Source organism: Polypterus senegalus, chromosome 2 (genome assembly GCF_016835505.1).
Source record: "Polypterus senegalus isolate Bchr_013 chromosome 2, ASM1683550v1, whole genome shotgun sequence".
NCBI lineage: Eukaryota > Metazoa > Chordata > Cladistia > Polypteriformes > Polypteridae > Polypterus > Polypterus senegalus.
In genome coordinates, this window is record NC_053155.1 from 69452585 (window position 1) to 69479203 (window position 26619).

Below are 26619 nucleotides of genomic sequence, written 5' to 3' on the forward strand. Positions count from 1 at the left end.
ACGGTAACGGTGCGGCTACATAAAGGGGAAGCAAAAGTCTTAATAAAAACATCCATTAAATCAGTCTTGGCAAAAAGAGCTGGGATAAAGAGAAAGAAAGAAAGAAAGACATTTATATGAATTCAGAAGGTGGTGGGAAAGAGCAAAGTAGGAGGGAGGAAGTCCTAATCACACGATTACGTGTTGGGCACACAGGCTGAAATTATTCACTGTTTAGAATAAGCAAACATGGCACATGGATATGCAGAAAATGTATTTTTCTGAAACACTAAAGCATATATTACTGGAGTGTACTACATATGAGTAGCAAAGAATACATTTTTCTTAAAAAAATTAAATCTGTGGGACATGAGGTTATTACAACTGGAAGTATTATTTGGACAGTGTCGGCAATATAAGGTATCAAAATGATTATTTTAATTTTTAAAAAGTGTTGAACTTTCTGATATTATTTTGAGTTTTTTTCCTTGTCGCCCCGCAGGTAGGGTATGCTTCCCGAGTCTCAGCTCCGCACCTCACTCCAGCTCAGTAGGGGGCGCTAATATACCATTCACGGTTTATCTGTCAACCGTCATAAAAAAAAACCTGAAGAAAAAAAGAGGTTAAAAAAAAAAAAGGCTGTGCGCGCCGACGTCTTTCGTTTTTTTTTTCCTATCGCCGCACAGCACGACCAGTCGCCTTTAATACTAAAAACGGCCTTTTACATTGGCGCCCGTTTCTCTCTTCAGATTTAGCGCAGGTAATCCGCAGTGAGTTTTTCTTCGGGGATATCACGTGTATTTATAAAAATGGGGCAGTAAAGTGCGAAATGTCAAGTAGGGTCGCTTTAATAATCAAATCTCTGCGCAGGCCGCGTCACTGAGGTTATATCATGTTTTAAAAACTTAAGTAACTATTGTTACTCACCATTATTTTCCACCAAAAAAAACGTTCAAGCCGTGTCTGAGTGATTAAACTCAGTCTGATATTAAACAAATTGGGGTTCTGCAGCGGTGCGTAACGGCGTATTCATTACGCCCGCGTTTTTTTATTTTAGTTAAACGGCAATTGAGAGGAGTCAGATGAGGTGGCTCGGGCACCTGATCAGGATGCCTCCTTGGTGAGGTGTTCAAGGCACGTCCAACCAGGAGGAGGCCCCGGGGAAGACCCAGGACACGCTGGAGGGACTTTATGTCTCCCGGCTGGCCTGGGAACTCCTTGGGATTCTCCCGGAAGAGCTAGAAGAATTGGCCGGGGAGAGGGAAGTGTGGGCATCTCTGTTCAAGCTGCTGACCCTTCGGCCCGTCCTCGGATAAGCGGAAAAGGATGGATAAACGACAGTTGCACAATATAGGCATCAACTCGTACAGCCAATCGGGGAGAAGGCCGAGTCATCATTTAAGCCGACGAAGCTCGTGATAAGGTCGCTCCCCGCACTCTTCATCGAGTGAATGTTAGGGCGGCCAGCGTGGGGAATGGCACTCGAGCGAAGCGCACCCGCTCGTTACGACAGCCAGACCCACTTGAATTGTGGGCTCGTCTCGTGTAAGTGGGGATGTGTGTTCAACAAATTCACGTTGTACGAAGTGTGCCAGTGAGCCTAACATGCACGGCTTCAGGTGACTTGCGTGCACAAATGGACGGTGATGTTATTGTGGAAGTAGAAAGGACGCGGACCTCCCAAATTCAGAGTTCCAGTCCCAGTAGTTCACATCTTCCAGCCACTCTCTGCCGTGTCCCGAGCCTCCATCTCCCCCTCAACCTCCTCCCAGGCTTTATTCCGACTCTCAATCATCTTCTTTTCCTTTCTTTTTACTAGATAGCCATACTATCTCAGTCTGGCCTCTCTAATTTTCTCACAGATCTGTTTTAGTCTTTCTAATTTTTGCCTCTTCTGCTGAGACCCCCAAAGCTCACCACGGCATCTGCCTTTCATGTCTTTTAAGGTTTACACTCCACACCTTTCCTTTGTCTCATCACTTCTTCAGCCTACATTGGCCATTCTACCTTTATCTAGATTGTTACCTTTTTTTTTTTTTACTGGACATCCATTTATCATCTGTCTCTCCTGACATTTCTCCTGTTTTGAATTTATCTTCTCACATATTTTCACCTTGTGGCCTCCCACCTGGGTTACACTTGACACTAATCATTTAAACCTCTCTGTGTTCTTAGGATCTTGAGCCGCACTATTTTGTTTTAACTGTCTCTTCACTTTCAACCTGCTGTTAACCAGGACCTCTAATTTCCCACCATTTACTTTCAGTCATTCCAGTTCCTTCACCTGCCACTTTTTTATCCTTCACTGCAGTTCTTTCTCTGACTCTCCCATGATCTCAAGATCACCACCCCTGACACCCTCACTAAGGACGCCCACCAGTAGAAGAAGAGGAAAGGGCTAAGTGCCAACCCCTGATATAAACTTACTGGCACATCAAACATTTGCGTGTTTCCACATGAGTTCCATGCTGTCATTACTGATACTTCACACATCAATTCTACTAGTCTGGCAAGCTTCTTTGGAGCCTACTATGTCCGTTCTGTTTATACTACAGATCTATGGAAATTGGATGTCTTGGTAGGCCTCTTTCAGATATATAAGTGCACAAAATATCTTTTAATTTCTAACCTGTTTATCTGAAGATAACTAATAAATATTGTATCTATCCTATCTTTTCCCTTAATGAACTGATACTGTTTAGACACAAGTTCTGCTGATCTGTCATCTATTGCTCTTTGTAACACTTCTTAAAATGTACTGTTAACTAAACCCTGTGGTAGTTCCCATGGTTCACTACATCTACATCTACTACATTGTGAATTTACCCTTGGGATTAATAAAGTATCTATCTATCTTCCTTGTTTCTAAAAAAGAGAACTTTATTTTTTCACCATTTGCCCAGTATATTTTCAAACTCCATATCACTTTTATCAGTTTAAGCAACTAGTTCTTCCCCCAGTGCTGTCAGCTTTTCTGTCTGCACCCCTCAGGGTTCAAGTGGTTTTCCTGCTTCCATTCAATAAAAAGACTTCCTAATTTCCAATCTTGGCATCTCCATCACTGGCACCACTACCTTTCCAACTAAGGCGAGATGCCCCCATCATACTCTGTATTTAACAGTTGCTCACATTGCTCCCTCTCATAGAATATCTCTCTCATTTTGGAGAATCTTTCCATCCTTATGTGACAGACCCTTTCTAGATCATGTATTTATTGTCCTGTATAGAATGTCTTTATTCTTTCTTGTTAACCTCCCTTCTTTCTTGGTTTCCCCGTTTTCCTCTCTGTCCTGTTCTGGGGCCTCATGCATAAGCGGTGCGTACGCACAGAAATGTTGCGTAAGAACTTTTCCACGTTCAAATCGCGATGTATAAAACCTACACTTGGCGTAAAGCCACGCACTTTTCCACGGTACCTCATACCTTGTCGTACGCAAGTTCTCCGCTCGGTTTTGCAAACTGGCGGCACCCAGCGTCAAAGCAATGGTACTGTTCTTGTGTGATTACTCATTATTTTCATGACACGGCTTTATAAATACACAGAAACTAAACTATAAACTATATTGTTTATTAGTGTAATGCATCTGATTGCAATTAACTCGTAACAATATAATGGTCCAGGGAACAGCCACAGTATTCCAAATACCATAACTGCTTTAGCGTTGTTACTCTCACTTCTCCTTCTTCTCCTTCTTCTTTCAGCTCCTCCTGTTAGGAGTTGCCACAGCGGATCATCTTTTTCCATATTTCTCTCACTGCACCACTCGGAGTATTTATATCACTGTATCTGAGTGTGAATCACAGCAGCAGCTGATCGGAAAGAGAATTATCGGTATACGGCATTAAGCACACGCTGTCTCTGCCACGGCAAAACGCGTTTCAAAGCCTTTCCTGTACGGACCTCGCGGTTCAGAAACAGTTTAATCCCAAGAACTTTAAATGCACTCAATCAATTGCTCCTTGTAGAACGGTTTGTACTTATAAGTACAATCACCCCACTGTTAACTTACACTATAGTTATAATATCTCACAACCTGGGCCACTTTATAAACCGTGTATTTACATATGATGATGGTATCATTTGTAAGATGAAATGCAGCAAAATATGTTGATTATATTATACAGATACAACTTTAACTTCATTTAAATAATCTGTATTGTTAATATTTAAACATGTGAGGACACGGTGCCGCAGGGCTTGCAAGTTCATGTATTGTTCCTGCCTTGCGCTGTATATTTACTGAGGATGGCGCGACACTGAAGGATAGACAGATAGAATAATTAAACACGTACTACGAAGATATTTTAATGTTCCTTAGAGGTTTTGAAGAATCGTCGTTGTAAGCTTACAGATGGCTTAATTTCTGTTACAGAGCTGATTGTGTGGTGATTGGGTATTTGGGGAAAGAAAAGTAGGGACAAGAATTGAAGGTTAGTACGTTTGAAAGAGACAGTACTGCTGCAATAAATTATTTCACCGAAGGTCGCGAATGGTGCAGCAGCATCTTGTGTGAGACATGAACAATCACTGCGCCACCGCGTTCTCATGTTTAATAACATGCTTTCATTCCAATCATCATGAAAAAGATATCACGTATACATCTCAGTATTTTAATTATTCAGAGAGCTGTAATATCACGAATGTAATGGATTCTGTGTCCTGTCGGAGGAAGAGAGCCAGTTTAAGAAGCAAGTAGTGATTCACACACAGAGAGCACATAGAACATCAAATACAAAACAAAGCATTTAATGTGCTACTTTAATTACAATGTGATTTGAGAAACTGGTTAATTAAACAATTTTAAGATGAAGTTTATGATGTTCTACTTTAATGACAAAATAAACTACGTGATTAAAGTGGAAATTTCGAGATTGAAGTTGACATTTTGTGCTTTTTTCCCACTGTGTGCCTACTTATTTTTGTCTGTACCCTAATAAGGTCAGACGGTGGGCTACAACTTGCTTTTTCACGGTGACTTTGATATGTGACTTCTTTTTTATTTTGGCACTGTGCAACTTTGTGAACTTGAGCTTTTGAGTTCCTCCGACACACTATGTCACTCGTTTAACTTCCCTTTGTTGTTTATTCCACTGTTTAAATCAACAAATAGTATGCTTTTCCTTTGCCTCCACTTGGTATTCACTGAAATTCTTATATTTACCCCCGTGCTTTTGCCATTGTCTTTTTCACAGAAGGCTGAGGTTAAGGGCAATTTATATTGATTTGCATATTCAAAGAGGCGTAATTCTGGGAGGAGTTGGGGCGTAACATAATGCGCATGCACGAGCGTAACTTTTCACTCTGACCGGGATTTATGGGGTGGAAGAACATGGAAGTTGGTGAACACACAGATTCCTGCATCAGGATTTTTCTGTGTGTAAGCACATTTCAGCTTTTGTGCTTACGTCATGTTATAGTGCGAATTCTACGCACATCGTTATGCATGAGGCCCCTGCTCCCTTTAAATGCCTTTAATCTTACATTCCTATAAAATCAGAACAACCAGACTTGTTAAATATCTATACAGAGTGAATAAGCTTGGATTTCAATTTTTACACAGACATGATAATGGTGTAAACTAGGAAACAGGAGCTTATTTAATTAAAATAGAATTTCTAATAAGAACAGGAGTTGATTGGATCATAACCTGTAGCCTCTGGCCTCTTACACTCAATATTGAGTAGAAATCAGGAACACTGGTTGCCCATAATGTTAAATGAGAAGTGGAAGAAAGAAGATAAGGAGAATATTAATAGATGCCCATGAAGGGGTCACAAAAAAGAATGTTAGTGCCTTAAAGGTGAATGAGAAACAGGATGTTAAATAGAATAATAAGACTGCAAATCATGGGTCTCAAACTCCGGTCCTGGAGGCCACAGTGGCTGAAGATTTTCAGTCTAACCCTTTCCTTAATTAGTGACCAGTTTTCGCTGCTAATAAACTCCCTTTCATTTTTTAAGTTTTCTTCCCCTGAATTTCTTCATCATTCCTCTGAATTGCTTTGTTTCTTTCCTTAATCAGCACCCAAACAGAAATGAAATGTGAAGTGAAGGAGCCAACAGAAGACCAACTAAATTAGGGCCTCAAAGTCCAACCAATTTCACCCCAATCACTTGCTTAATGAGGCGCTGAGTCTTGTTGTTAATTAAACCCGTTCTTTAATTCCATGGTTTGTTGCTTCTCTCATTGTGCAAAAGCAGACATTTCCGAAATGTTTGATTTTCTCTTTTCTAAGAGCACTGCTTAAATGTTTTGGAGGACCTAAGCAGAGCAACATTCCTGAGACCTTCATCGTTCTTTATTTTCAGATATTGTATGACGGACACCAGTTGTGTTGGCTCATTTTGTATCTCATTATTGTTTGGCTGCTAATTAAGGAAAACGAAACAATGAATTAGAGTCTTCAAGAGCAAGTCAATTAAAATGAATGAAAAGGAAGTTAATTAGCAGCATAAACAGGACACTAATTAAGGAAAGGGTTAGAATGAAAACCTGCAGCCACTGCGGCCTTCCAGGACAGGAGTTTGAGACCCCTGCTTTAAAGGGACGTTAAGACTGGCAAGGACAAATGGAAGCTGAATGGCTAATCAAGAGAGCATTACAACGTGATCCACTGGTTGATGCAACACATGACTTGTACAGACTGACATTTCATCTCCTTTTCTTTCTGACAGAAACAGTTTTGAAGTAAACCAGTTGCAGACAGTAATGAATATTATAGTATCTGAGGAGTTCAGTAAAATGCAGTGTATTTCACAAATGATAGCTTACCTTTTTCGCATTGTGTTGCAAGAGTTTTGCATGATAGGAAGTTATGAGTCAAGATTTTGCATTTTTTCTTCATGTTACTGGGCATTTTCTTCCCATGATCTTAAAATGGATGGTTTAGGCTATTGACAACTCTAGTGTTGGCTCAATATGAGTGAATGTTCCCTGTGTTAAAGTGGTGCCCTGTTTTTTGGTCCAAATCTGCTGCGATAGGCTTCAGCTCCCTGTGACCCTAAAACTGAACTGTGGATGGAAGAAAAAGCAACCGACCTATGCCAGATGTTTTAAATTTTACTCACGTAACACACAACCTTTTTGTTCACATATATTTTAAAGCAATTACTCTTTTAGCTTTTTTTTTTTTAGATCGTGTTCTTGTATGCTTCCTTTGTCTGATATTAATTCACACTTTTTTCCACTTGTAGCTTTCAAGCAATGTCTAAATTACTGCTGGTTGATGTCGACTGTGGGGTGGACGATGCTCAGGCTCTGATGATGGCCCTGGCAGTGCCTGATGTGAAGATTCTAGGGATAACCTGTGTTCATGGAAACACTTCGCTTGACAACATCTGCAAAAATGTGCTCAGAGTCCTCAAAGTCTGCAATAAACTTGAGGTAGTTTGAATTGAGCGACGAGATTATACAATGTGATAAGGAAACAAGAAAAATGGGTCCAGCAAATGTTGACACAGTCTGAAATGAAATGCCATTGTCTCATTATCAACAGCCAGTTGCTGGTCAGTTTTTTAAATGACCTAATAGACTACAGAATAGTATCAAATATGGTGGTGTAATAAGTAGAGACAAGAGGCGTGGAAAGGTTTGGGGCAGCCACCCGTTTAATGCGGTTTCCTGGCTGCAAAAGTATTTGAGGCATTGTAAATCAAGTTATATAACAGAGTCCAAAACAGAACTGCCTGCCAGAGCAAAGGCAGTGGGCTTTATAGTACAGAGGGCGGAAGTGATGTCGTCCTCTGGGCCGGAACTGGAAGTGATGTGTCCTTCCTGGAAATGGCGGCTCCTGGTGGGATTTCCCGGGTAAGACCTGCAGAGAACTCAGAAAGAGCGTCAGCGTACCCCGCTCCCCCCTGGGCAGATGTATAATCAATATTTTCTAAGCCCTTCAGCTGCCCCCCATGCACACGTGTGTGACAGTGGTTTATTATTTTCTAAGACAGCTCATGTATTGCAACAAATTGAAAAAAATTGTATTGCATCAATTCAGTAAATGGATGAATGGATCTCAGTCTTCTAACCCAAATATCCAATTCAGCCAGCGTCCTTACTTGCAGTATTGAGCACAAGAAGTGAACAAACATCCCAGGTTATATAATACAAAATACTAATTTTGTTAGTCTTAATATCAATACCACAAATACAATTTTTTCTTTAATAGTGATATTTGATAATGTGAATGGTTGATTTACATTGCTGTTTATGAAAATTTAAACAGCAATAGGTGAGTGTTTTATAAAATGTTTCAGAGCGATTGCTTGTACTATTATACAAGACTTGCTTGTTTTCTGCTCCTGCTTTTGTGTCAGTAGAAACGCAGTGTAGATTGAGTGCTAAAATAAAAGGTATCAGTTTTAAGGAACTTTAAGTAAAAATGTGCTGCAATACATTCAATTTGTGCAGCTGTCAATAGTACAGTAGGTATAGGGAAAGGTATGAGTTCAACACGTAATACACATTTCTAAGGTATCCACAACAGCAGCAGAATTCACTATAATGTGCAATGCTGAGTAAAAAAGTATACATAATTGATATTGCACTTTATTTACAGTAATTATATTCATATCTATATATATATATATATATATATAAATCCAACGTCTGTCTGTCTGTCTGCGTTTCACAAGAGAACTACTTAGCGGATTTAGATCGGGTTTTTTCCTATAATTTGATTGAAAATTCTGGTTGATTTTGCAACTTCTCTCATCGTGCTAAGTATCATAGTTTGCTTGCAGCAGCGATTTATTTGTGCGAATCCAAGAGAGACGCAGTGGGCCGAGGGGAGGGGGGCAGTGCCCTCACGCACCACTATCGTGGCATATCTTACATCCGCTTAGCTAGTGAACGAGAGAACTACTTAACGGATTTAGATCGGGTTTTTTTCTATAATTTGCTTGAGCAAATTGAACGACTTCTCTTATCGTGCTAAGAATCATAGTTTGCTTGCAGAACAGATATATTCGCACTAATCCAAGTTGGAGGCTACGGGCCGAGGGGAAGGGAAAGTGTGACGTCAGGAGTGTGGAGTCGTTCTACCTCTGTGTTTTGGAGCTTAACTTACCTCAGCTTAGCTAGTGATACCTTTTTGTTTATTGATTTTTAAAGTTTGTCCTGTTTCACTGCTACATGGTTGGAGCTGTGGGGAACAGGTAATGTTTCATATAACTTCTCAAACCTTGTAATTAAAGTTTAGAAGAGGAATTAATGAGTTGGGTTTTAAAAATCAAGCTCTATTTCTGCATTTAAATTTTGGAAGCAAAGTACAGTTCTGATATTTATTTTTAGATCTGTCTTTTGTTCTGAATATTCATGCTTATATTTGCATGCAAACCATTTCTGACCCTGGCACTTACACAGGTTATGTTCTGAAAGGTAAGATTTTCCAAAATTCAAAATATGAACCCAAGGTTAGTAACAGTGGTCAATGAAAAGGTATATATGATAGAGCTAAGATCTTAAAGAAGGAGCCAAATGGTTTGAGTTAAAGTTTAGTGGTCATTTGAAACATTGTATGATTTGTGGTCTGCAGCAAGTTATTCACAAATGTCATTTAGGCAAGTATTAAGTCTGTCATATAGGGGATGTCCACCCAGTGAGTGCAGAATGGAGTTTGTCTCATCTCACTGCTAGAGAACAAGAGGTCACACTGTCCTGCTGGCAACATATGCAGTTGATGTGAAAATGTGGAGGATCGAGTACTGAAACACTGGGCACACTTTCATTTTTTTATCAAACAGACTGCAAAAGTCCAGAAGATTTAGAAAGTAGCAGGAGTGTCTAGGAAGTGTGAAGTAGTTCTTCAGATACTGTAGTAGGATGTTATGGTCAACAGTATCAGTGGAAACCGTGAGATTAAAAAGGGAAAGTGCAGACAAAGTATGGGATTGAATGGTGTTGGGCATCTGTTTTATATAATGAACTTTCTTTGTTTTTAGATTCCAGTTTATCGAGGTTTGGCAAGACCCCTTCTTCAGGAACCCTTGACTCCCTCTGATTTCCATGGGAAGGATGGATTGGGAGATGCCTCTGACCCAGATGCCCCTGGATTAGAGCTACTGCAAAAGGAAGGAGCTGTAGAAGCTATGATCAGGATAGCTAATGAAAATGAAGGCCAGGTTTGATTCTTTCTTATCTGTAAATGAAATAAGTAGCAAGTGCAGTATAGTGTATTGCAGGAAACCTCTTGACTGATGAGGGCTCTTCCATGGCCTCATACCCCACCTAAGCACCATGCAGTGCCTTACTGTTAACACATTTTGCTGTTGATGTGGGAAATTAGTTTCATAGGGCCTACCTTTGTAAAACACAAAGATTAATATTAAAACCATGTTTAAGTGCAATTTTGTAATATTCTTGCATTGCTTTTAATACAGTGATATAGCTGTTGACACAAACAAACAACACACAGTAACCCACAAGTTGATATGTTTAAGCTTATATATTACTAGTTGCCTGATTTTCTTTATGTCACTCAGAATGCATTTTGCTTTGAGTGACTTCATTGCTGTTTGTTGAGCAAGTGAAGAATGAAGTTCTTTGAACACATATTATAAATGGTTCCTTTTTTATTTTTTGGCATGTTGTATTTTAAGCACCTGTATTAGCCTTTGCTCTCATGTTATCAGATAGAGATGCTTTACTGGGTTTTATTTGAATAAATGTGTTTTAACTTGGCTTTAAAAATGTATTTTGCTAAACAGTAGATTCAAGTAAAATAATGAGTTTTAATATAAGCATGTAAAAACTTATAATTCTGGGCCTGTTAAGTGTTTGAAAGCCTACTTTTGCGACCCTTTAAATCCGAGTATGTCTTTTGAATTCTTATGTAAGTTTAACACTTTACATCTGCAAGCTGATACATCTCACAACTGGAAATCGTTAGCCGAGTGCAGCCGCTTTACTCTGTTGTGCTGTAGTGCAGCCTCCACTAAACTCAACTGTCTGCTGAAAAAATATTTTTTAGATTCATGTACATTGGCCTGTATGCATTAGGTGGCAGAAGGTGAAGCTGTATTATTTATTGGCAAATATGTCATAAATGCAAAACCTTTCCAGCTTATCTATAGTAATGCATACTATTCTAGAAGATGAAATTGAGGGAGATATTTTTTACATAATAAAAATTGGCATAACTACTATAAGTTTTAAATTGCCAGCATTTTTGTCATTCTGAAAATTGACTTGGAAGCGGACAAGATAAAAGGTTGAGCAACTAACCAAGACCCCCAAATATTGTTCAGATTATGTGCAGCTTAAACAAATACTGGGTAATTCCAGACAAACATTCTACTGTTAAGTCTGTGCATAACTGGTGCAAAGGTCAAGGACACCACCAAAAAGTGGCAGAGTGGAGTGCTAAGTTGAGAGAAACAGCCACGCTGGCAGGAGTTGCTCAAAAGCAGTAAGATGTAGGAGCCGAGGCACACTTATGGGAGGAAGGTGAGACGTACACTTCACTCAGGACGCTAGGCCACAGGTGACTCAGCTGCTGTCTCGACACAGAATAGCACTTCAGAAAGTCCTTGAGACAGACCCCCCGAGGGAGAGAGAGAGAAAGGCCGTGTTTGATCAGTCTATCAGTAATCGAAATTTAAGATTTACAAGTTATTTTAGTTAATGAGGCTGACTGAATACACTGTGTGCACAATTATTAGGCAAGTGAGTATTTTGACCATATTATCATTTTTAATGCGTATATTCCAACTCCAAGCTGTATTAACTTGAATGCTTATTGGATTTAAGCACGTCAGGTGATGATGTGTATTTGTGTAATGAGGGAGGGTGTGGCCTAAGGAGATCAACACCCTATATCAAGGTGTGCAGAATTATTAGGCAGCTAGTTTTCCTCGGGCAAAATGGGCCAAAAAAGAGATTTAACTGACTCTGAAAAGTCAAAATTGTAAAAGTCTTTCAGAGGGATGCAGCACTTTTGGAATTGCTAAGATATTGGTGTGTGATCACAGAACCATCAAACATTTTGTTGCAAATAGTCAACAGGGTCGCAAGAAACGTGTTGAGAACAAAAGACGCAAATTAGCTGCCAAAGATTTGAGAAGAATCAAACGTGAAGCTACCAGGAACCCATTATCCTCCAGTACTTTCATATTCCAGAGCTGCAACCTACCTGGAGTGCCCAGAAGTACAAGGTGTTCAGTGCTCAAAGACATGGCCAAGGTAAGGAGGGCTGAAACCCAACCACCACTGAACAAGAAACATAAGTTGAAACGTCAAAACTGGGCCAAGAAATATCTGAAGACAGATTTTATTCAAAGGTTTTATGGACCGATGAGATGAGAGTGACTCTTGATGGACCAGATGGATGGACCTGTGGATCAGTAATGGCACAGAGCTCCACTCCAACGTGGAGGTGGGGTACTGGTATGAGCTGGTATTTTTAAAGATGAGCTAGTTGGACCTTTTTGCATTGAAGATGAACTCAAAATCAACTCCCAAACCTACTGCCAGTTTTTCGAAGACACTTTCTTCAAACAGTGATACAGGAAAAAGACCATGATTTTTATGCAGGCCAATGCTCCATCACTTGCATCAAGTTCTCACTCGCGTGGCCAGCCAGTAAAGGCCTTAAAGATGAAGGAATAATGACATGGCCCCCCTTCCTCATCTGACCTAAACCCTATCGAGAACTTGTGGGCACTTCTTAAACGCTAGATTTATGGGGGAGAAAAACAATACACCTCTCTGAAGAGTGTCTGGGAGGCTGTAGTCACTGCTCCACAAAAAGCTGATCGTCAACAGATCAAGAAACTGACAGACTCCATGAATGGAAAGGCTTATGACTGTTATTGGAAAGAAGGGTGGCTATATTGGTCATTGATTGATTGATTGATTTTTTTTGAAATGTTTATTTGTAAATTTTGAGGTGTTTGTTTATTATTCTCACTATAACAGATGAAAATAAACAAGTGAGATGGGAAAATTTTCATTTTTCCTTTAGTTGCATAATAAATCTGCACACTAATAGTTGCCTAATAATTGTGCACATATGTATTCCCCTGATGATGTTCACACTCACATTTCCGTTGTGAAACATTCAGGTTTCAGGTTTATTAACATTTTGGATTGACTGATAGCACTGTGTTTGTTCCATATTAAAATTAATCCTCAAAAATACAACTTGCCTAATAATTCTGCACTCCCTGTAGTTATAAAATGTATTCACCTGTGTTTACTAAAATGTAAATATGAAGGCTTAAAAGTTATTTGACATGCATATAATGTTTAGCCTAGATGGCATTGCTCAAATTGAGTTTTTTCTTTTTAAATATAAGGTTTGTTTGGTTGCTACAGCCCCGCTGACAAACCTAGCATCAGCAGTGAAGCGCGACCCCAGTTTTCCAAAGAGGTTGAAAGGGCTCTACATTATGGGAGGCAACATGGAATGTAAGCCACTCTTCTCTTTATATATAATATTTCCTAAAGAATCTGATCATTTAATGGGGTATAGTGCCCAGCAGTAGTCTTTACCCAGTCTGTCATCGAAGTTCTGCATTTTGATGTATTCTTGTTTGTCATAGTGCCCGAGAGTGACGATGTATTGCATGTTCGTCAGACATGGAAGTAAGCATGTAACTGTACATGTGATAACTCTCGTACAATAAGATGACATGTAATTCATGCCATGTAATGACCCACCGTACTTACTTTAAACACAAACAAACAGGACACTCATTTACCAAACCTGCCTATTCCGACATATAAAGTGAACAGACAACATATTTGCTTTTATGATTAGTAGTGGTTCACCTTTTATTTGATTATGAAACTCTGCTCTCAAATGTACTGTAGAAAATCTGTAGAAGACGCAAATTAAAAGCTAAAACCGGATTTGGTGAAATGGGAATTGAGCACCAGCTCATAAGCTAACTGTGTGAGAGTGCAACGTGCACTGTACAGAGATGCTGAAGAAAAAAAAACAAGCATTTTATGGTATAGAGATGTGAGTTTTTACAAAGCGCAGAGTAATCTCAAATTTGTGTGCGATGTTCAATATTTTGTAAATTTCAGAATTTGAGAAACATCAGGAATATATATTTTTTCAATTCTTAGATTATATCTATCTTTCACACAAATGGCTGTAAATATAGATTCCGAAATAGGAAGGATGGAATTGTTTTAAACCGAAACATAATTTAAAATGTAAAAGAAACATTTACCTGAACTTAGCATTGATTTGTAAACAGTATGTAAACATGCATTGGTAACATATTTGGGTCACTATTTATCAGTAGATTATCTTTATTTTTAACTGCTTATAGCACAAAATGTTGAGTAGTTCTTTGGCCATATTTCTATTTCTTATTAAGGTCCCATATATAGACAGGAGGAAAGGCAATAATGAAAATCATACTCTTTATATGGAGCTTCCTTATACACACCTGTCATACTTAGTATGGTGATACCAGTAATTGAAAACAGAAACAGAAAGAAATCATAAAAAATAAGCATGCTCAAGAATGTGCAGGAAATGCATTAATATACGCATGATATGTTTGTGAATCTGATGCTTTTGGTTGTAAAGCATGCAAAGTTTTCCATTTGATACAATATCGGTTTTCAGTATGACAGGCTTAATATTCAGTTTAAAAATGTAATTGAAGTATTGTGTAAGTACAGCACATTGGTGTTTTTAAGATTTGACCATTATTAATCCTATGAAAGATGTAAATGTAATGTTTAACATGGATTGTCATCACTGTCATGCAAGCCATGTGTTTATTTGTAGTTTTTTATCAGTTAGCTTCTTTTAACTTCACCTGTTTGTTGTCTGGTACAAATCTTGTAATCGATATTAAACCCACTTTCTGTTGCTTTTGCTAAGATTTTATTGATTGATGAAAAGCACTAACGCTTTCATTTTATGAGTGATGTATGAGAGACTTATTTTTTACTTTTTGGTGTACTTTTTAACTTAATATAAGTGTGGTTTTTAAAAAGTATTTTTTTTATATTGTTTTCATTTCCAGCAAGAGGAAATACAACTGTATGTGGAGAATTTAACTTTGCAGCTGACCCTGAAGCAGCCTACATTGTTTTGAACGAATATCTGTGCCCAACCTACATTGCTACTTGGGAGTTTACTTGTTACCATAATTTATCCTGGGTAAGAACTATTTTTAAATTCAAAACATGAATATTTTAAATTCTTATGTTAAATAAATAGTTTCTTAACCACAACATGGGGATTCTAGGTTCCTAGAGGGCCAAAGTGATTTCAGGTTTTCATTCCTACCACTTTCTTAATTAGTAGCCAATTGCTGCTGCTATTAGAACATACTTCACACCACCACCTTACATAGTTAAATGAATTAACATGAATTACCACTAACAACAAGAATCTCAGTACGTATTGTTAATAGGCAGATGGTTAAGGATAAAAAGGAGCCAATCAGACTTTTGAAAATATTTTCATTTTTCTCTTTTATGGTGGTGGGAAAATGTTTTTTTTTCACAAATCATGTATTAACAATTGTTCTATAAATGGAAAAAAATCCATTCATCAAGGTAAAAAGCCACAAAAAGCAAATGTGTTTAGTATTTCCTGAAAATCAAGACATCATTGCAAATTATAAGCAAAATGTGGGTTCAGTTTTGCTTATGGTAGATTTGATTTGTAGATTTTACTCAAAGTTAACTTGAGAAAAAATAATTAACCTGAGTTTAAGAATAATACATTTTTGCTAAAATTAATGTTCTAATCTTTCACAGTCTCCATTCTCTCATGATTTTTGAGAATATGAGATTGGTGCTCAATACAAAAAACATCTGCTATGAGGAAAAAACCCACACACACGTCAGACCTGGTGTGTTAGCAGAACAACTTTGGGGATTGAGTTGGGAATTTATGTATTTAAAAACAAGCAATATCATATCATGTGTGGGGAATGGAGAAAATATTTTAGTGTCGGGTAATACTTACAGTATAGGAGTATTATTCAAATTATGTAAAAGCAAGATCACCATGTCAGAGTGTGATGGACACTCCAAGAAATGCACGTCAAAGCAATACTGAAAATATGACGTTCACGTTAAAGTCATTGCTAAATTCTAGCAAAGTTGTTAACTGACTGATTTTTTGCTCTACGTAACACAGTTCATTGAAAATGAGGGAAGGTAGATTAATTTTCCATAATCAGCTGTAGGCAAAGTAGGATTGTGTAGTTTGTAACACCTATAGATTTAAGAATCTGGACACGCATGCATGTCAGTCAGCCATGTCCTGACCATGGTCACTGGGTGCTGGAGCCTATCCCAACCAGTGTAGGCAACAAGGGAGGAACAAATCTGAACAGGGCACCAGTCCATCACAAGGTGGACACACACATCAACCACACACTATGGCCAATCTAGTATCGACAATCCATCTAACTTGCAAGTTTTTGGACTGTGGGAGGAAACCGGAGCACCTGGAGAAAACCCACACAGATATGGGGAGAACAAGCAAACTCCACCCGTGATGAGAACCCTGGTCTCCTTACTGTGCCGTTATTAATAGAGTCTCCCAAAAATGATAGCTTAGATTTGAAAGAACAACTTTATGATGTGTGTACGTAATGTACAAGCTACTTTTTTGGGTGTATCCCAAAACACCAATTTTTCAGCCACTTTATGAGTGAGTATAAAGTTCTGCTTTCTCAACTCTGCTGCCCGAAGTAGCCTTTAAAAGATAGCATTATATTCATACAGAAAAACAATTCACAATATTTTCATTGTATAGTGATATAAAAGTTATAAATCAATAGGAATTAAGCATGTGATCTTCATTTAATAAGCAATCAAGCCAAAGCTTATAAATGGGATGGGTATCAACTCCAACCCAATAACTGAACTTCATTCATGTGTAAGTGTTGGATTTGTGAGGTGGCGGTCAGACACTGAATTCAAGTGTTTTTTATTTGATCTTTCTCTTTGCTTTTATTCCTTTTGTATCCTTTCAATTATTGGTGAAGAGGATTTGCACATAGAAAAGGTGGTATAAAAATACAATCACTGTTATTATTACTGTTATTATTATTGTTACCTCGATGTGAATTTATTCTGATGACTTCTGTTTGTCACTACGGTTTGTGCATATTTAGCCCATTTAAAAAAAACACGCACTGATTATCAAGCGGGTCAGAGAGCAAGCAGATTACAAAGGATATAAAATGCTACTTTAGTTATGGTGGGTTTTGGGGAACTGTCATGCTTATGTTCTTAGTGTTGCAGTGCTCTTGGGATACTCATCCCTGTATAGCAGTATCTACTGGGATACTATGGAAATGTTGAGTGTTACAGGGAAACCATGAAGGACAACAAGAAGTAAGATAGAATACAAAACAAAACAATGTTAAAATGTAATAGGTTAGGGCTCTTAAGAAATACAGTAATTATAAAAGATTTTATACTGTTTTGTCTTGGTAGAGGTCTCTGTCACTCTGTTTTCCCCTTTTGTATTATTAATGTGTAGATTTTTCAGAATGCATCAAATCTCACAGACTTACCACTGTTTATAAGGTAGTGTACCATATATCTTTTCCCCACCTTCCCTTCTACATTTCTAACCTCAGGCAATTAGATGTAGTAAAAGACAAGTGGGAGTTAAGTTATAACTTTAAATAACGCATTACTGGTAATATTCATAAAATAATAACAATAAGCAAAGTACAAGATAGATAGATACTTTATTAATCCCAAGGGGAAATTCACATAATCCAGCAGCAGTATACTGATACAAAGAAACAATATTAAATTAAATAATAATAAAAAATGAAAAAAAAATAAATAAAAATAAAAAAGCAGACAAAAACTTTTGAGTAATGTTAGCATTTACTCCCCCGGGTGGAACTGAAGAGTCGCATAGTGTGGGGGAGGAACGATCTCCTCAGTCTGTCAGTGGAGCAAGAGGGTGACAAAAGTCTGTCACTGAAGCTACTCCTCTGCCTGGAGATGACATTGTTCAGTGGGTGCAGTAGATTCTTCATGATCGACAGGAGTTTGCTTAATGCCCGTCACTCTGCCACAGATGTTAAACTGTCCAACTTTACTCCTACAATAGAGCCTGCCTTCTTAACAAGTTTGTCCAGGCGTGAGGCGTCTTTCATCTTTATGCTGCCACCCCAGCACACCACCACGTAGAAGAGGGCACTCTTCATCTTACTGCAGATGTTGAAGGATGCCAACCTTCTCAGAAAGTAGTCTGCTCTGACCTTTCTTACACAGAGCATCAGTATTGGCAGTCCAGTCCAATTTGTCATCCAGCTGCACTACAAGTGAACACTGTTGACCATACAACCTGATAAATGCTGATGTGTAGTTTCAGGCAACACACAGACTTGTAGTTACTTTAAATGTCTCTTGTTAAGTCCTCATTTTTGGTCAGCTTTCTTCAGAACTGGCCACATGTCTATCTCAATATGGCTGCCGAACTGTGCTCTTCATTGTATTGTTCTTTTTTGAGATTCTGTTTCATCAGTATAGTGTAAGAGAGAGATAGGGACGGGTAAAGTAACCAAATGTATGCCTCCTTTGTCCAAACCCTTACACCAATAGGGCATCATGCTACAGAATGGCCTTTGATTCAGGCCAATCCCTCTGGCCATACTTCAGACCAATGGGGCACACAATACCTTTCACACCTCCACACCAAAACATTTGCAGAGCTGATGCTTGCCAGCTTGGTAGATTGGCTTTCCATTGGAGATTGATTGAGAGAGTCCTGCAGAGAATCACTTGCCAAACTGGTCTGAGTCACTTCCCCTGACCCCTGCTGTAAAATTACAAAGACTCAGTCCTAAAGGGGGGAAGATGTACTTAACCATACAAATAAAGACATACAAAATATATATAAAATTTCACAACACAACATCAACTTAAACACCATTTGGTTAAAAAGCCGAAATTAGGCAGCATTTCAAAATATCAACAGAAATTTGATTGATTTGAGTGAAATGTGGTAATACTATAGAAAAAAAATAGCCAACACATGTTTTTCTTGTTTTATTTGTTACTATTTGTCAGTAACAGTGCTGTAGTGAGAAGGATATTCATGGGTAGTTTGTCCTTTTATCACCTCAGTGCTGACAAGTGATTGCTTGCAGAAGTGGGGTATGCAACTCATTCAAATAGATGCCACAAGCAGAAACATGCCGCTGGTCGAGCGGAGGCAGCAGTGTTGCAGAAAAATGGGGCTGGTGGCTAGTAAAGAAGGGCTGCGGCCCTGCACAGAAACACAAAAGTGCACAGCCTATGAACGTCGATGCTGTGTGTATTAAGTTAAAGGAAACTCTGACTCACTGTATGCTACTTTTGATCGAAACCTTCCAAAACTTGGTAACGGTACAAGTTTACAGATCAAAAGGCTGCATTCAGATCTGACCGAAGCTACCACTTTTACAAGATCTACTACAAATGAAACTACTGTATATTTATACCAAAAATTTTCATTTATTCCTACTACCATAATTACCTGTTGAATTCAAAAGAATAGTTTCCATCAAGAAAAGTCAGAGTCAGTCACAAGGAAAAGCATGAAATGGTCCAACGTGGGACACTAATAATAATAAAAAACAAATGGTAATAAAGAAAAATCCTAAATACAGAAACATGCTCGTCAGTTACACAGAGCTGAGACCCACGTAAAGTTAGTAACTGCTGGTTTTTGTAAACTTGTCTGATCGGGTGGGCAAGCAAACAGACTGAGGAAGACTGTACTGTATGTGGTGGCTTGGTCACCAATCACTCCTACTTCCACCAATTTCTGAAATTGTCCTACTTTTCTGACATGAGTTTCAGATTGTCATAAATTCTTAAGATGCAGATAGCAAATGTTGCTGTTAATAGTAGAAATTACAAATTGTAGAGAAATGCACATCTGAATGTACAGGTTTCTGAAGCTGTTATTTAAATGTCTGTCTTTCCTAAATCTCTTAGGAATTTTGTTCTGAATGGATGAACCAGGACACAGACAAAGCCAGATTCATGAAGAAAATCTTTGCCCACAGCATTAAGCACTCGGAATACATTGAATCAGAGGATGAAATGCTTGCCGTCTGCGGGTTTATATCTTGTGACTCCTATGCAATGGCTGCAGCTCTCGATCACTCCTTTGTGACACAAGCCTGCACGTGTGCCGTGAGCGTGGAGTTGTCAGGAAAGCTGACAAGGGGAATGATGGTAGTGGACAACATGGGTATGCTGAAGAAAGAGCACAAAGTCACTATCATGAGGAAGTGTGATTTGGAAAAGTTTAAGAAACTAATGATGGCTGCTTTGCAATAATTGGTGTCATCTGAAACATTCCTAAGCCTGGGATAATCAAGATCTCTAGGACTGTTTCAAGTATGAAGGCACGTTACCGTGGGATCGAGAATTAATACATTTTAATCAATTAATTAATCAATATTCATTTTTCTTAAGAAAAGCAGGAAAACTGAAGAGTATTTGAAATGTAATCTATTTTATGACACCATGTACTCTTTTCAGACATTCATCCGTCTCTTCATATTTGAGCCCAATTATTCCAACAGTGACCTTCAACATTGCAGTGTGATGAATGGATTATGAGTGGCAGAGGGGAACATTGGTTAGCACTATTGCCTCTCGCATCGGGCATACCGGGTGGTCTCCAGTTTTTCTCCTGCAGCCCAAAGAAGTGTGTGTTGGGTTAATGGGCGATTCTAAAAAGTGCCCCCCAGTCTGTGGAGGCCTGCCATCTCCTCCAGGGTTATGCCCGGTGCTGCCAGGACTAGTCATTGGGCCTTGTGTGTTGTCCTGTGCCCTAAGAGTTAATAGATTGTACTTTAGGAATTAGATTCTTGTCATGCTATTTTTTATATGTCTCTCTGACTGTAAATAATGGCCCGTGTTTTTTGCTTTCATTTGGATCACATTCATATCTGTAAATGCCCACACAAGGAGTGGAGTGTGTGTTCAAATAATGATCTTTTGCGTACGTTTTCTCTGCTCAACATTGATAGTAATTGTATTTGTATCCTTATATGCACAGAGCACAGTGCGATTGGAGGGGAGTGAGGATTGTCTTTTATTTAATCTACAGAGTAATATCTTTGTCTCAACCCATAAGGGCTATGATTAAACCTGCCCCAGAGTTAGAGTGCAATGTACACTTCTGAAATTCAGCTCTGGACACTGGTACGATGCATAATCTGCCTCATGTGAATGTCTCGCCCATTACAGTTATTCTTGCAAATGGAGACCCACTTTAGTGTGTCTTGTGACTTTGTGTCAGGCATGTGCTGCATATGGAAGCGCACACTGGCACTGAAAACCTTACAAGACGCGCTCTAAATCATGCGTGCACATAAACGCACAGACTGTGTTAAAGATCTGAGTAACATTTGTTGGCCGTACACAAACATTTTTGCTTCTTTAATGTATTCTTTATTTTACCACTAATTTAACTTCATTAACTGGTAATTGAAGTGCAGCTTAGGCTTCTATAATCTTAGAATTTTGTTTCTCAGAGGACACATTTGCTGCTAGAAAGCAATGTTATTCAGCAGCTTGATTAGACAACTAACACATTTTTTGGCTGTGGGGAGACTGTCCAGTCATCATCTCTGTATCTCCTAAGCAGCACCTCACCACTGCTAGCACCCAACACAAAGGTTTACGGTATACTGATTAAACAAACCATGTAGCAGGTGGTGATTACAGGCTCACTTCCATCCAATAAGACCCTCAAAAGGTGACGAGTTGCACTGGAGTGAGGTGGTGGGAAGTAAGCTCAGTTATGCGTCTGGACCCTTCCTCGAGTGAGCACTGAAATAATAAAGGTCATTTGCTGCCAGCTTTTACCAGGGAAACACCCACTGCCATGGTACTCAAAAGGAATTTCCATTTTATTACACAGTAGCTACTCGGCCAGCCCTCGGTTATTTGTATACTTTATCAGGTTGTTTTTTGGTTACTTGTGAAATTGTACTGCTTGTGACCCCCCTTAGTTTTCAGGACTGTTCTTGTTGCAGTTTTCCATTTTTTTTTATTCTGCTACACATGAAAAATACATTTTGAATGAAGCATAGGAATCACATACTGAATTTACATGAAACCACCAGAAAATGTTGATTATGCTAGCTCATAAATGTAGTATTTTCTGAAAGTTCTTAATTGTTTGTTATACCTAGTACAGAATATTTGAATGTTGGTTGGTTGTTTCATTCAAACAAGTCTAATAATAAAAATGTACTTTCAAAAGCACATTTTTCCAAAATGTGTTCTATAATTTGACAGTGTTATTTTTTATTTTTAATTCTGAAGAGATTATATTGGGAGTTATTTAGATATGCAACATGCATTTTGTATGTTTATTGTGATTTAGCCAACACTTAAAAATAAACTTCTTCCACATGATGATGACTCCGTAGTCACCCTTCAGATGACTGCAGAACATAAGATATAACGGTTATTTGTCCCAAGGGGGGAATTTGGCTTTTCACAGAAGTTCTGTAAATATTATAACTCAACAAATACAGAAAAGAATTACTAAGAAAAAAATGAAAATTTTGATGAAAGAAAACTTGGCTGTCACCGTCACAGTGGGGCATTAGACAGGCGCTACGTAGTGTTGTTGGTATAAAGCCCCCAGTAGTGTTTGACACACTTCGTCGGCTTCTTTCAGAGGTGGGATGTGCAGCCTGCTTCACAATGGTACGCAGTTTTGTTCTACTGTACTTGTCTCCTTTGCTCCATAACTGAACCTGACCTTTTAATTAGCTTGGGAGCTTCCTGAAGTGTTGTTACCAGCGCAGCACACCACACCGTTCAACAGAGTTATAGAACACGTAAAAGATGTCACAGTCCACAGTAAAGGAACAGTCTCCTTAGAAGAACGACAGCCTGCTCTGGCCTTTCTTATATTGTTCCTCAATGTTAGGAGACCTGCGGTGGGTTGGCACCCTGCCCAGGATTGGTTCCTGCCTTGTGCCCTGTGTTGGCTGGGATTGGCTCCAGCAGACCCCCGTGACCCTATTCGGATTCAGCGGGTTAGAAAATGGATGGATGTTAGGAGACCAGTCCAGGTGATGGTGATGTGGACCCCCAAGTATTTGGAGTCATCCACTACTAATACCTCATTGTTTATAATTTAAATTAAGAAAAGTATCAACCCTGATTTCATTTAGGGAATATAATACTGTTGCATTAAATTACTGATGGACTATTTCACCACTTCCTTCCCAGCAAACACATTACAAGCCTGTAAAACTGACTTACAAATTACAAAAAAAGGCAATAAAAGTTGAGAAAGACAAGCAGTTATCTAGTGCAAGTGTGGCAGAGACAGAGTGGCATCAGGGTTTCAGCACAGCCCAACATCAATGCTGTTGCTAAGCCATTGTTTATCATCAGGCTCAGGATGTGAGGTGTTGATTTCAGCTGTCAAGCAGAGCTGTACCAGTGCCATTGGTTCAGCTTGACTTTGCTGCTTTCGATTATTCAGTCATCACTAACCCTATGGAGGGCCCTGCCTGAGGAAACATTTAGAATGGAAGATGACAAAATAAAAGTGAAATATAAGGAAGAACGGTCACAGTTCGAGTTTGTACTTAAAAGTTGTGCAAAACAAGTAGGAAAGAGATCAGTGTGTGCTGCAGTTGTGTGGTCCTTTGTCATTAGAGAAACAGTTTTCCAGTGTTAAGTGGCCACAATAATTTAGAATAGTTACTAGCATTCACTTCTGCTTGAAATAACAATGAGGATGAATCATCTGTCAATGCACTGTACTTGTCATATGCAGATTATGTTTGATATATAGGTCTGCTAAAAACCATCTGATCATGTTAACTGGTTACCCTCCAAATATTTTGTTTGGTGTTCCTCAACCCTGGCCTTTCACTGGAGTTAGGAGCACTCTTTTCAAATCATTTGAGATCACCTGCAAAAATGCCTTCATTAGCCTCCCACACCCACCTCCTCTCCTCCATCTTGGGACCCAACTTCACCCAGTCAGCCGCTGTCTTTTGACCCACACGCCCAAACCGCCATAGTCTGTTTCTTCTCAGCACAGCACATTGCCTGGACACTAAGCCTTTCTCAAGAATGAGTATTCACTCTGTGACACTCAACTCATCCACCTGATCATTCTTTGCAGATCTGCTTCATGTTCCCCCTTTATCGGGCACATTGCACTCCGAAAATGTGTGCTACCCCATCCTTGTATCTCATCATCATAGGGTTACTGGAGCAGAAATTTTTAATCTGTTCCTGACAACAAACTCCTTTAGTCACTTTGTATGACAAACAAGAGGGACAGCAACCTTTGTCTAGCTCCAGAACAATAAACATAACAATGTAATTGACACAGACATACGAAGGATATCCAGAAAAAAAGGTTACAAGTGCCCTGGAGGGTGCAGGGAATTTTTTTTTTTTCGAAGGTTGGCATACCTGCGTGTAGGGGGTCCTAACGGTCAAAATAAGCCCGGGACTGCGTCAGTCAGTTGTGAAATGTCATCACAGCAAGCGAGTTCGTCAACCTCTGCTGAGGCCGTTTGCTCCACCTACCGCCGATGCGAGATTCGTTCGGTCATCAAGTTCCTTACTTTGTGTTGCGAATCCACGGCCGAGATCCATCGTCAGCTTGTGGAAACTTATGGACCTGAGGTAATGTCACGTCAGCATGTTTACAAGTGGGTTAGGTCGTTCAAAGAAGGTCGCACTGACACTCATGACGAAGAAAGGAGTGGGAGGCAGTCTCTCGTTTCAAAAGAGCTTCTGCAGCAAGTTGATGAAAAAATTTGCAGTGATTGTAGTGTGACGATTGACACCCTTCATGAAATGTTCCCACACATCTCACGAAGTCTCATGGGTGAAACCGTCTCAGAAAAACTTGATTACAGGAAGAGCTGAGTGCAAGATGGGTGCCAAAAATGTTGACTCCAGAACATCGCCAAAATCGCGTTTTGGCTGCACGTGAATTTCTTCAGCGTTATGAAATCGAGGGTGAGGTGTTCCTTGACTCTGTTGTGACTGGAGATGAAACTTGGGTATGTCACTGTACTCCTGAGTCCAAAAGGCAGTCCCAACAATGGCGCCATACCCATTCCCCATCAGCCAAAAAATTCAAAGTTCAGTTTTCAGAGCGGAAGATTATGGCATCTGTCTTTTGGGACAGAAAAGGGGTTTTGTTGGTGGATTTCATGGCCAAAGGGACCACCATCAATGCTGAAACATATTGTGAGACCCTAAAAAAATTGAAAAAAAAGATTAAAGACAAAAGGAGGGGAATGCTGAATTGTGGTGTGTCCCTCCTTCACGACAACGCCAGACCCCATACCGCTCATGTGACTCAGGACCTGCTTGTGTCCTTTGGATGGGATATTGTTACCCACCCACCCTATTCCCCGGACCTTGCGCCCTCAGATTTTCACCAAACTGAAAGAATTCTTGGGTGGGAAACGTTTTTCCAACGATGAGGAGTTGAAGGAGACCGTGGAGAAATGGCTTTCGGAGGTGGAGCGGAGCGTATTCGACGAGGGTATAAAAAAGCTGGTGCCCAAGCTGAAGAAGTGCATTGAAGTTGACGGTGATTATGTTGAGAAATACAGTAATCCCTCCTCGATCGCGGTGGTTGCGTTCCAGAACCCCCCGCGATAGACGAAAATCCGCGAAGTAGAAACCATATGTTTGTGTAGTTATTTTTATATATTTTAAGCCCTTATAAACTCTCCCACACTGTTAACATTATTAGAGCCCTCTAGACATGAAATAACACCCTTTAGTCAAAAGTTTAAACTGTCCTCCATGACAAGACAGAGATGACAGTTCTTTATCACAATTAAAAGAATGCAAATAGATCTTCTCTTCAGGTGCAGAGAATTTCAGAGGGAGAGAGAGAGAGCGCTCGCAAAGAAAAGCAAACAATCAAAAAATCAATACGTGTGCTTTTATAAGCACCGCGATAAAGCGGCATTTCTTAGAGGAACGTCCGTATCCACTAGGCAAAAAGCTTCTGTGCAAACAGCCCCTCTGCTCACAGCCCCTCCGTCAGGTGCAGAGAATGTCAGAGAGGGTGAGATAGAGGCAGAGACAAGCAAACAATCAAGCTCCGCGCGGGATGCATATCTTATAGCATTGAGGAGTTTTAGTTAATATGTATACATGCTCTGATTGGGTAGCTTCTAAGCCATCCGCCAATAGCGTCCCTTGTATGAAATCAACAGGGCAAACAAACTGAGGAAGCAAGTACCATAAATTAAAAGACCCACTGTCTGCAGAAATCCGCGAACCAGCGAAAAATCTGTGATATATATTTAGATGTGCTTACATTTAAAATCCGCGATAGTGTGAAACCGCGAAAGTTGAAGCGCGATATAGCGAGGGATTACTGTAAACACATATTTTGGAACATACCCTGTAAATTTGGTTGAAATATATTCATTTTTTCGATTTTTAACAGCTGTTGTAACCTTTTTTTCTGGATATCCCTCGTACAAGGAGTTTAAAATGTTTGTTACCAACATAAACCCTCTCTTTAAACTAACTCACCCTTCTTCAATACATCTGACCATTTCAGTAATCACCTAAAAAGTGACACTTGAATGTTAACATCTTGTGAAAAAAAAATCTGAAAGCAATCTGCATGTTGCTATCTTTTCATTTTATAAAGAACTTACACA

At 39.3% G+C, this 26619-nt stretch overlaps 1 protein-coding gene across 1 annotated transcript; it reads left to right on the forward strand.

Annotated features, from left to right (window-relative positions):
* Nucleotides 1-637: 637 nt before the first annotated feature.
* Nucleotides 638-22161, forward strand: LOC120523003 (pyrimidine-specific ribonucleoside hydrolase RihA-like). Its single transcript, XM_039743904.1, has 6 exons — nt 638-739; nt 7174-7363; nt 9919-10098; nt 13273-13384; nt 14968-15104; nt 19913-22161. The coding sequence occupies exons 2-6, from the start codon at nt 7184-7186 to the stop codon at nt 20258-20260; spliced, it is 957 nt and encodes a 318-aa protein (XP_039599838.1). The 5' UTR covers nt 638-739; nt 7174-7183; the 3' UTR covers nt 20261-22161.
* The last annotated feature ends 4458 nt before the right edge of the window (nt 22162-26619 follow it).

Bases quoted from the DNA above. Each gene is read 5' to 3' on its own strand.
- LOC120523003 (XM_039743904.1), top strand. From the start codon at position 7,184: ATGTCTAAATTACTGCTGGTTGATGTCGACTGTGGGGTGGACGATGCT. The intron at 7,364-9,918 runs GTAGTTTGAATT...CTTTGTTTTTAG, and splicing joins AAGTCTGCAATAAACTTGAG to ATTCCAGTTTATCGAGGTTT. The intron at 10,099-13,272 runs GTTTGATTCTTT...TTTAAATATAAG, and splicing joins CTAATGAAAATGAAGGCCAG to GTTTGTTTGGTTGCTACAGC.